The sequence below is a fragment of the Protopterus annectens genome, chromosome 3.part0 (genome assembly GCF_019279795.1).
Source record: "Protopterus annectens isolate FY-2018-M chromosome 3.part0, PAN1.0, whole genome shotgun sequence".
NCBI lineage: Eukaryota > Metazoa > Chordata > Ceratodontiformes > Protopteridae > Protopterus > Protopterus annectens.
In genome coordinates, this window is record NC_056731.1 from 853,112,248 (window position 1) to 853,124,404 (window position 12,157).

The 12,157-nt window shown below is 41.8% G+C and overlaps 1 protein-coding gene across 6 annotated transcripts in view; it reads right to left on the reverse strand.

Annotated features, from left to right (window-relative positions):
• The window catches only part of LOC122796591 (MARVEL domain-containing protein 3-like), a 502,950-nt gene that overhangs the window by 355,285 nt on the left and 135,508 nt on the right, over positions 1-12,157 (reverse strand). For all 6 annotated transcript variants that reach the window (XM_044065192.1, XM_044065190.1, XM_044065188.1 and 3 more), the window contains exon 3: positions 4,377-4,537. In XM_044065192.1, the coding sequence (XP_043921127.1) occupies positions 4,377-4,537 (161 nt within the window). The remainder of the gene's footprint in view (positions 1-4,376; positions 4,538-12,157) is intronic.

A 12,157-nucleotide genomic window follows, 5' to 3' on the forward strand; every position in this document is an offset into this window, starting at 1 on the left:
ACCCCTGCCCTCACCAGAAGTCTGAGCCGGTGAACTGTCTGATCTAGGCCTAAAGAACCTTGAGCCCTGCCCCTACCACGTCTAGATCTACCCCTAGACTGGGAACCATAAGCAGGATATGTCCACCCCTTAGCAGGCCAATTTCTACTAAACTTGGAGGTTGCACCTGCAAAATCTTTAACAGTCTGCATAGACTTAGCTTTGTCCTCCATTTTCTTTAAAACTGCTTCCACAGGCGGTCCAAACAACACATCAGACTGTAAAGGAGCATCCAAAATCCTGGTCTTAACATGCTCAGCTAAATTCTGATCCTTCAACCATGCATGTCTACGAAGAACAGAACTAGTAGCAGCCACCCTCGAGGAGGCCTGAACAGCATCAAAACCACACTGCAAAGAATGCTTACCCACTTGTTCAGACACATGAACCAAATCCAGCAATTCTTTACACTCAATACCTTCACCAAAGCATCCACCTTAGATTTCAATTGTGAAAGGAGATAATTCTGATATTACAGCATATGAAATTGACGATTCAACGCCGTCATGGCTAAAGTGGAAGAAGTATATACTTTCTTACCCCACCTATCCAAAGCCCTTGCCTCTTTATCAGAGGGTACAGGATTTTTAACAACAGAAGCTTTAACACCTTTAGGCCCCTGAGAAACAGTTTCTGGGTCCGCCCTGGGACTCTTAAACAAATACTTATGAGCTTGGGCACCCTATAATACCTATCAGGCTTAACAGGAGCAGGAGGCAAGGAATCAGGGTTCAGAGAAGCCTCTGCAAAACATCCTCCACCACATTCAACACAGGAGGAATAGCTAAGGGCCTATGCTGAGGCTAAAACAAGAATTCCCTAAGCCTTTTCTGGAGTCAGAGTAATCTTGGCCTTCCCATTTAAAGTGCTCCCTCATGGAGTGAAGAGTCTCTGAAAATGAAAAATCCTCAGGAGGAGAAGCTGAAGGAGTGGAATCATCCACATCAGAATCAGAATAAGCAGGAAACTCTTGCAAGTCTTCCACAGAAGACTCTGAAGCCTGTGAACACTGTTCAAAACTATCAAACTCCTGTTCCACCCTAGGCCTCTTATCAGGTGGAGGCATAGAACCTCTAATCAGAGTAATCAAATCTTCAGCCATTTTAAGCATATGTTTCTTAGGCACAGAGCCCGAAATGCTAGGAGAAGCCCCTACAGAAGCTGAACTTGGCCTTCCTCTAAAAGAAGCTCTGGAAACAGAAGGAGAGGCCCTAACTACCTTGGGAAGAGAGGGAAGAACAGTTACCTGAGAAGCCACCTCAGCCTGGCCTACTTCCTGAGAGGGCACATCCTGTAACAGTAAAGTATCTGCCTGAGACTCCATAGAGACTCCTGGCAAAACCTCTGGCTCCCCTGAGCCTTCTAAAGGACCGACGTCCGGGACTGGCGGTTCCTCACCCTGAACTTCACTGTTTTGTCCTTGCGCTTCTTAGATGAAGCAGGCGCCGGAGCATCCGGCGGCATAGTAAATACAATAGCGCTTCCCAAACACTAACCTAGCACAATCAAGCCTCCTCTTAATAGCGCTTATTAAATCTAGCACAAGAGCGGCAACCAACAACGTCGTGCTCAGGCCCTAAACAAGGTATACACATTGTATGATAATCCCTATGCGGTATCTGCTTCCCACAAGAAATACAGTTATTCACTTTTTCTGACATCCGGTAATATACTGAGGCAAGAAAAACCAAAATGTTCAACGGGGTTACTTAGCCAACTCTGTACTCGGTCTGAAACTCCGGTTTCGAAAATCTCAGAACGCCAACCTGCACTCGCAAAATTGCTTCTGCATCGGACCATGCGGCAAAAAAGACTGAGGAAATGACGTCGGTCATGCGCATTAGTACCCTGACGTACTGACGTCAGTCTAAGGCGCCATGACCGACGTCAGCCTTATACTCTGGTATTCGGGCCGACTGGGACGCGGACTATACCCAATAGTCAGGACTGCAGCAAGGGAAGACGAAGAACATCTACAGTTCAGTCTCAGCCTTACTACAGGATATGTACCCAAAGAGTGGCGTACAGCAACAGTGGTCCCTCTCCACAAAGGTGGTGCCTCAACGGATCCTGGAAACCATCGCCCCATAAGCCTGACTAGCTTGGTCTGCAAAGCTATGGAAAGGATCATCATGGACCTCATAAATAAAGATATTGGGGGAACCTACAGACACTGGATCCTACCCAGTTCGGCTTTAAGGGCAGATCCTGCCTCTTAAACCTGGCTGATTTCTTTGAAACAGTCACCAAGGCCATTGACTAGGGGAAGGTGGTCCACACAGCCTACTTGGACCTCGCAAAAGCCTTCGATACAATACCCCACTCAGGCATTATAGATAAGCTCACCAACTTAAATATAAACCCCTATGTCACTAGATGGGTTGCAAACTGGCTCAAGGACAAAACCCACATGGTTAGAATTGCTGGAGCCATGTCAGACTCCAAACCAGTTACAAGTGGCATCCCACAAGGCTCAGTCCTGGGACCTCTCTTGTTCGGTATATATTTCTCGGAGGTACAGGCCAACACGGAAGGACTGTGGCTGACCAAGTTCACAGATGACTGCAAACTAGGCGCCATAATCCACTCTCCAGCTGACACAAGCATCCTACAAAAGGGCCTCATAGAAACAGACAACTGGTGCCAGAGCCATGGCCTCAAGCTAAACGCCAAAAAGTGTATAGTCATCCCATTTGGCAAAAACAAAGTGCCCACAAATTACCACATAGGTGGTAATCCATTAAGTACGGAAGTAGTGATTAGGGACCTGGGGATCCAAGTTGATAGCAATCTCTCATTTGAAAACCACGTGGCCAAAGTGGTTAGAAAAACATTTTATATAGCCCACCTAATCATGAAGGGATTCACAACTAGATCAGGGGAGGTCATCGTGCCTCTTTACTCATCCCTCATCAGGCCCATAATTGAGTACAATGCCCCTTTTGGGATGTACCTTACCAGACACCTGCAGCAACTGGAAAGACCCCAAAAGTACCTCACCAAGAGGATCAAAGGGCTCAAACAGATGCCATATGCTGCCCAGTTAAAAAAACTCCAGCTCTACTCAGTTGCATACCGCCTGCTCAGAGGCGATCTGTGCCTGACGTATAAAGCCATGTCCAACCCGGTATTAATGGACATGCTGCACATCAGAAAATCCAAATCCACCAAAACCACTAGAGCAAGAGACTTGAACCTCAGCACTGAAATAAATAGGACATGCTGGAAGGACAGATTCATAACCCAGAGGCTCCCTACACTCTGGAATAAAATCCCAGTCCAGGTTAGGCAGAGTCCCTCATTGACTCTCAAGAGGAATCTTGATGAGTGGATGGGAGATCGTAGGTTTACCCTGGGTATCACTTCTGTGTCAATGTTAGACAGAGGCACAGTATACTAACCTCGAAAAAGGGCATAGCAAAATTCATTTAAAATAGGTGGCGCAAGCCAAACACACTCTGGCTAGGCTTATAAATGCCCTAGGGCAGATAGCCTAGTATGAACCCATGAACCCTTAATAAATGGTTAACTTACACACGGATTTGTCCTTGTGCTGTTAGAGGTCTCGTACCATGGCTAATTTAAATCATCTCTCAGCAAGAATTGCTTCTGCCCTTTGACAGCTGATATATAGGCAACTTATTTCCTCAACTTTGTCATTTTTTCACATTTAAACATGAGGATACAGCATTCAGTTGTGCTGAAACAGTGTTCTAGGAATACGTCTTTTTTATGCATGTCTTTTATTTTAAATATTCCATTATGAAATCACCACCCATCACTTAGGTTTTAATGCTTTAGATTTATATATCTATATATACCCCCCGCCCCATATAAACTGACAACACTTTGCCCATATTGCAAGGAGCTTCTCTGTAGCCTTCACTAAAAAAGTATGTTTTCTTATAAAAACATGAAGTGCACATTACTGTAATACAATTTTAGCAAACCTTATTTCTAACCTAATATAATGTGTTACTCTGGACATTTCAAAATCTATAGTACAGTGCAGTTAAATTCAAACCATGTTAAAACAAAGCCCAAGAAAGTTCAGAATAAAACTAATGAGCGGCTGTAACAAATACGTTCCTGTGAGATGATACAATAATGTAGAGATGGATGCTCATTACTTTGTTAAAGTCTATTCCTTTTTGTTAATCAATTGAATCATGCTTTCTGAATCAAAAAATAAGCTGAAGCCTGATAGACTGCCCAACTCTAATAAATGGCGCTGAACAGCCTGGCATATCACAGTTAAAAGGAAGAAGAGAGTCCTAAGTAATGTACAAATTACAGACATATTAACATTAAGACTAAAGAATGGAAAAGCTGCATACCTCTTCTTGAGCAAAGATAGGAGCATTTTTTCCCAAATGTTTCTTTTCTTGAGCCATCAGGAGAGTAGTAATTAGGATATGGAGCTGATGCCCTAGAACACTGTTCGGAATGAACAGTAGGTGGCCTGGAATGCCGTCCTGAAGGAGTATGCTGTGACGACCTACAAAACACGACTTTTATTAAGATATTATTCAGTACAAGATGAACCACGGACTCTCATTATACTGTAGCAGTGAAACAGCAGCAACATTTTTTAAATGACGTACCTGAACTTCAAACCACCAAAGACTGACAGTACTTCACAAAGACTTAATGACTGCTGAGAGACAGTGCTAGTCTAACAAAACTGGAGATGCATTCATATGTTGTGTATACAAGAGAAGCAGTGCACCGAATTTTTTTTTTTGTAACAGGTGGTACAAAATGCAATGCTTTCAGTTCTACTAATTTTCTCTGTCACTTTGTAAAATACAACTACTAAAACTTTTTCCCATTTTTTGCACATGGGGTCGGGGTATCACCAACAGTGACAATAATCTAGAACCAAGGTTTATACTGCCTGGTGGCCAGCCCTGCAACAGTAGTACTTCCAACACCAGGTACTTGCATGCGCACTCACACATTTGGTGAATTTAGAGTGCCCAATCAACCTACTGCATGTCTTTGAAATGTAGCAGGAAAACAGAGCACCCAGAGGAAATCCGTGCCAGCACAGGAAGGACATGCAGACTCCGCAGAGAAGGCACCCCAGCCGAATATTATTCACATGACTGACTTGCAAGTAACTCCAATAGTGGGGCTAGAGGGAACAGATTCCCCAACATGCAAGGGTAGAAGACTGCATCTGACCAATCAAGAAGAGCATTTTCAGAAATCAATTGTTATGGTAAGATTGAATCTGTTGCATCCCAACACCAAGGGCATTCCTCTATGTATTCATGGATGGGCTTGAATCCCTAGCAGTTTCAACTAGGGAGGAAGGAGCCAGAGGACAGTAAGAAGTCAGAGCTAAAAAGGTTGAGCTAGCCTCAGTGGCTCAAATGGTAGCACATGTATCTTTAATGCTAGATGATCCAAAGGCTGTGGGTTCTAATCTTCACAGTAGGGGGTGTCAAAGATATGGCCTGCAAAAGCCATTTATATTGCCCACAAAGTAATATGTAGTAGTAAAATGTAAAAAATAATCCTATTTCCGTAGTTAAAGGCTTTTTGAAACACTGCAGAAGTTTATCTCATGGGCTCATTTCCTGTATATATTCGTTGCCACGTGCCATGGGATGACAGCTGTCAGAATAGCTTGTCACATGCTGTGGTTGGTTTTATGACTTCTTTAACAAATCTCAAAACAGCTATCACATGCTGTGGTTTGAGAGTAACGACAGCACTTCAAAGACAAACAAAAGATAAATGGCATTGTGAACAAAACCACTTGTTTTTATTTTCCGTGCCTAATGTCTATCTTGCTTTGAAAAGCAACAAAAATATCACAGGGACTGGATGTGGTAAGATGGGAGTGAGTGGTGACGCCGGCTTGTCCATCTTGGGAGGATGTAGGCTATCTAGTTCTGTTCTGCAAACAGTATACCATTTAGTCAGGAGGTTGTACACAGAGTGGAGACATTCATGCATCTCTCAAAGAGCCACTGTGGGGCTCACAAGGCTGCTGTGGGGAGGAGGAAGTTAGGGCACACTTCTGGCAGCAGTACGACACTGCTTCAGCATCTTTAGTCTCACCTATCCCACACATAGAGTGGGTTGATCAACAAAGGCTACAGTGGGTCCGGGAGACCTAGTGAATGAGTTGATCAGCTGTGGGGAGGTAAGAATCCACCACACAGTGCACCCACTTCCAAGTGATCCTCAAAAGGCAAAGTAATCATATGAGGACCACTTTCCTTTATACCAGCATCTTCCAGTGCCACCTGTTACTTTCTACCAGCCGCTAGTATCTAGGCTGTGTCAACTATTAAATCCAGTTTGAAATTTTTAAAATTATTGTTTTTGCTGTCTCCACCTTTCCCGCTTATACTCTTCCCTTGTTTATTGATAACACGCACTTAAAACGTGACTACATAAAAGTAAAACAGTAGCACAAGCTAAATGATATCAGCATTTATAACTGTGCCTCAGCATTTACAGTGGTCAAGATGGGAAAGAACTGGAAGGACAAATAACTGAATTGGTCTTTTATAAGATGCAAAACTGTTATATATGTACCTGAATTCAAGCTTGAGAATACAAAATGAATGCAACTATACAAAGCACAACGTAAAAGGTGCGAATAACTGGGGTCACTGAGGTGGTCGAATGGTGTGATTACAGCAGTGAAAAAAGCCATTTCAGTTGATTTGCACCTTTTCATGTTTCATTTCAGCTGAAGGAAGACTGCTGGCACTTTCAGTGCGAGATTGTGAACAGTGGGGATTGGGGGAGTTTGCCCTTTCCCCACAATAAAGGGATTGCGGACTTGGAATATACAATTAGCAATGGATGCCCCCCCCCCCCTATAAAATGACCTTTTCGCTTGTTCATTTTTTGTTGATCTCTCAATTATATCAGTATACGTCTAAGTGTCAAATATCGGAATAAAACAGCATGAACAACATTCTCTGTTGTGGGTTTAGCATTCTTCCCAAATGTGCACTGCTGTAAACTGTATAAATCATCACAATTACAACTATTTTGAGAGGTTAAGCAACTACTACTCTCACCAGAACCCTTGGTGTCATCTTTATCACAACCACTGGCACATATAAATTTCAGGCAATAAACAGTTCTGGAGTGGAAGGCTGATCCTGAGTAATGTCAAACTGCCTGCATTACTTCTACAATTACAAATCCTTCCATCTCAGGCTACTGCCCCAGGACAGTCAAAGTTCACTTGGAATACAAGTCACATGAGTACTTCATAAATAATGGACTTATAAATACCACAATTATTTTGTTGCTGATACAGCTTTTATTTGCAGCTAGATGACCATTTTGCTCAAGTAATCTCTGTCCGTGTTTGATGCAAGGATTCCTGGCACCATTAAAGCCATCTCAGACTTTTCAAACAATGTCATGAGACTAAAGCCATTCTAGAACATGCTGGCAGACTTAGCACCAGACAGAGCAATGCAGTGTGTACACACCAGCAATGGAAAGCTGCAGCAGTTCAAACAGTAGAAACAGGAACTGGGCCATCTCTAACACAAGCGCACAGAGCTCTCTGCTTAACACACTGTCAGGGAGCTCACACTTCACAGCAGTAAGCCAGTAGGCAAAGTTTTTTTTTGTTTGTTTTGTTAAATCATGTGGTACTGATGGTAGGATTACAGTTTCCTGAAGCTCGGGGAATTACATGGAGTTTAGGGGGACGTCCTGTGTTAAACACAAGCTTTTATGTCCTCTTGACAAGAAAAGACACCATAGAAGTCTGGGTGTGGGGAAAGGAACCTCAGGCCTTCATGTCTTAAAGTATGTCCTCCACAACCAAAGTAAGGGGTACACCACTCTCTCCTTCTGTAGCAAGGAAACATGCTTTGTCAATGAGTGCCAAAGACAAACCGTCTGGTTCCAAACTCCACAACATGGACTTTGGCACAGTGGCAAGTGCCTTGATCTTCAGGCATGTCTGCCTCCAAAGGGGCTTCATCAGAAGCCTCAGATACCAGACAGGTATGGGCTAAGGGCTGCAAGAATGAACTGCTGGGACCTACATCTTCCCAAAGAGGAGGGACTTCTGATACAGCTACATCTCCTGTATCCTTAACTGCCTTCTCGATAACATGCTCTTCCATCCATTAGTGGGGGAGGGGGTGGTGGTATGGTCAGGGCCAAATGGTACACAGCAATGGTGGCAAGAGTTAAAGCCTTGATCCTATTCTTATTTTACAGGGAATACTTGTCCAGCACTTGGAACAAACACCAAAAACATCAAGCTCTGGACCCAGGAAAATGCACAAAGGGTGTGAAAATTGTTATGTGGTATCTGCTTACTACAAAAGCCTTTGCCATCCTTCTTAGTTGTGGACATACCCTACAGCTTTAACTGGTCATCTAGCCTCTCTACACAATACAACACTAATATCAGCTACAGCAAGAATACAGGAAAAAGTAAAATGTTTCCCCAATTGGACTGAGACCCAGAGCAGGCCAAATAATACTGGATTACACAGATGCTGTAGTTGGCAGCGTGTGCATCATGTTGTAGCACAAAAAATCTAAAATTGCACAGGCAGATGTCAGCATGCTTCCTCAATAAAGATGGCATCACTAAGGTTTATATGTCCACCTGACCTAGTGGGGGTAGAATGCTGTGCTGTGGAAGTCAGCCCCTCAGTGACTGAAGTCTCAGCAGTAAGGACGACTGCAGCAGGGAGCTACAAAAAGAATATTTGCACAACTCTAATTCCCATGGATGTATTATACTGTAACAGCAGCAATCTTTATGATAAATTCTCTTCCTTCAAAGGATGTGGAAGGGTTAGTATAAGAATCTCAGCAATGCCAGTTACAGTAATGGTCCCAGGCTGGGCAAGAAAACAGTATATAATGCACCACTTATGAGAAAAACAAAAGCCAACTTCACTGCCACACAGCATAACATCCTTATTTGCAAGCACCAGGGGGTTACCTAAACAGCATCAGATGTATACGTCCTGTCATCTGTAACACTGCTGCGCAGAAAAGTATAATGGAGCTCTTTGAAAACAAAGGCTAGCGTAACACTTGAGAGTCAAAAATCTGTTGCTAATGTGCCATATTAAAGGAAGCAGCCACTAACAGGAGTAGCACAGTAACTTCTTTAAGCACATGATGGTGGTGTTCAAGCACGTGCGACTGTGACAATATCTTTCAGCATGGGCAGCAGAGATGGAAAAGGAAGCACCAAATGAGCCAAACATACAATCACAAATCTCAAAGGCAACTGCATTACATAACAAATATTTAAACCTTAATACAAAACTCTCTTAAAAGCAATGAGCACAAACTGAAAAACAAAATGCTTTCCATACCATTCTATGTATGATAATGCTTAAAAGTGGCTCCATGACATAAGCAAGCTTATGTACATACACACATCCTTAATGTAAACTGTGAGCCCAAATGTTTCACCACAATGCATTTTGGCAGCAGTCAATGACTGTTTAGCAGCATATAAATAATGTTTTGGATAAAGTACTTCTGATGTATCAAGGATAGTTGTGATGCATGCAGTTACTGACAGGACTAATAGTTCAGTTACTGCAGGAAGGTACAGGCTGAATCTCAGATTATTTACTTAATTGAATTCACTGACACAAGAAAGCCAAATCCTATCAAGGTGCTCAATAGGTGCAAGCACAGAAACTAACCTTCAAAAGACAGGAAGCCGGTTGACTACAAGATGTACATACACACTACAAGCAGTTTAGGGATTAGGTCAAGTCACCTACAACATGTTTGGCGGATTTGGGAGGAAACCATAGCATCCAACAAAAATCTACACAACCACAAAGAGGATGTGCAAATTCTGCATAAAAAGATACTCCAGCAAAGAAGCAAACTACAGAACCAAACACTGTCAGGTAGGGACAATGAATACTGTACCACCATGATCCATGAAGAAGGTGCAAGCACTGCTTAAACTCAGATGACACTAACATGGTGATAAAGGCTGACATAACGGTAAGATCAAGTTCACACGGACAGCAGCAATTTATTATAATATTAAAAATGTACATAAACAAGATAGTTTTGAGCTGTATTCATATATAAACGGATACACAACAGCAGTGGGCAAATATACATACACTTTACCCATTCATACAGGATCAGAATTTGTTTCAGTGAAATACACATACAAAATGGCAAGGTACTCATGAGGACTTAAATAATGCTGCTATAGTTGGTGTATATACATTGTAAATGTGCATTACTGTACTGCTACTTTAAGACCACTATATCAGCATTGTCTTGGCCAAATTTCATGTAGTCAGTATAAATACAACTTCTCGGGTCGGCCCTGAAAAGAAGGGACTAACTCAGTCAGGATAAATAAAGAAATAAACAAATAAAACTGCTATTTTAAGAGAGTATGCATCCCATACCACATTTCATTTGGAGCTAGAGTCTGAGGTATGCAAGATGACAGTGTAACAGTGTTTTGCTTTAGCTGCCATTTTGCTTGTTTGATTAAGGTGCCCATGTTCTTTGTAATTCCTGACAATCACAGTTGATACTAGGTAACCATAGGTGTGCATTACAACATGGTATTACAATGGAGGTCTTTTCAAAGAACAAAAAATAAAGTATCATAATACTTACAAAACCATGCCACACCACCAGAGTGAATCCATCATGCGCATAGCAGTCTATTTTACCAATAAGCTAATGCACCTCACAAAATACTCATTTTACTGCACTAAAGCTGCTCAGCTTAAAATTCAAGACAAAATGATGAAATTCCACCCACTAAGCCAGCCCCCTTCAGGTCATTTTAAAGTATAACAAATTAGAAAATAATAAAAATGTGCATTGATTTAGAGACATTAATAAAAGTTTAAGACATGCTGAAAAAATTATTTTCCCAGTTTTGGGGTATGATTCTCCTTTAAGTAATTCAGTTTCCTTGGTAATCTAGATCCATTTTTTAAAGTCAGATTTACATCAAACTGTGTGAGAGAGACTTCATAAGCCTGCCCTGGTAACAATTCTGATGATGAAACCCTCAGTTTTCAGCCAGTTCACGTAATAGCCTTACAAAAGCTTCAGTACATTCCCCCTTGTACACTTCTGTGAAAGCATGCCCTTTCACGAATTATGTTCCTTTCTGGCACAGGATGCTCATTGAGTTTGCTAATCAGCAACTCGTAACACCGTGGTCCTCTGAGAATAAAAAAGAACTAAGTAACCTCAACTCATTTCCCTATCAAGTACAACAATGTATTTTATATTGATTTCATCTGTTTTTAATCCAGATTGGTTGCCAGTCTAAATCCAGCCAAAGTTCTTGAAGTCAGATGGCTTAGTGCAGACATGTCAACTAATAAAAATCAAAGTAAGCAAAGTAAAAAAAATATGGATTAATATTAGCAGTCAAAGAAAGCAGTCAGTGCTAATGAGGGAGCGAACCACAATAAATGTGTAAAACAAAATCATGCTACCTATAAGGAATGTTTGAATAACAGGATTTTAAATGTAGCAGAGTTAATTATTCTTTTCAAAGTAACAACTGTAGTTCAGTGTTCAAGTGTGAGAAATTTGACCCCTGTGATTAATAAGCGTTAAATTGATGCGGTAGTGGTGCTGCAGTAGCGTTGTCACCTCACAGCAAGACATTGTCCCGTTCGATTTTCAACTACAGCGTCTTCTGTGTGGAGGCATGCGTGAATGGGCGTGCCTTCATTGAAGGTTGTGCATCAGGGCTGGTAACTCGTCACGTAAATATCCGCTACCAAACATTAGCGGACTGTGGCGACCCCTAACCGGGATAAGCCAAAAGACACAACTGGAGCTAAACTTGTTTGATTTGCATTCACAGCTTTTAATTATGTGGCTAGAATTAATGTCTTGACATTAATCTTTCTTCCCAAACACCAATGATTTGTGTCTGCAAAACAGTGTATGCAGTGCAACAATGTACAAGACACCAACAGAAAAATGCACTTTTACAGAAAATACATGGTAAAAAAAATGCAAAATCAAATACTGATAGCAAATCAGAATAAAATGAAATGAATGTCTTTGTGGCACTTTTGATTATACATAAATATCATGATTCATAGCTAAGCAAGTCCAAATATCTGCAAAGTAG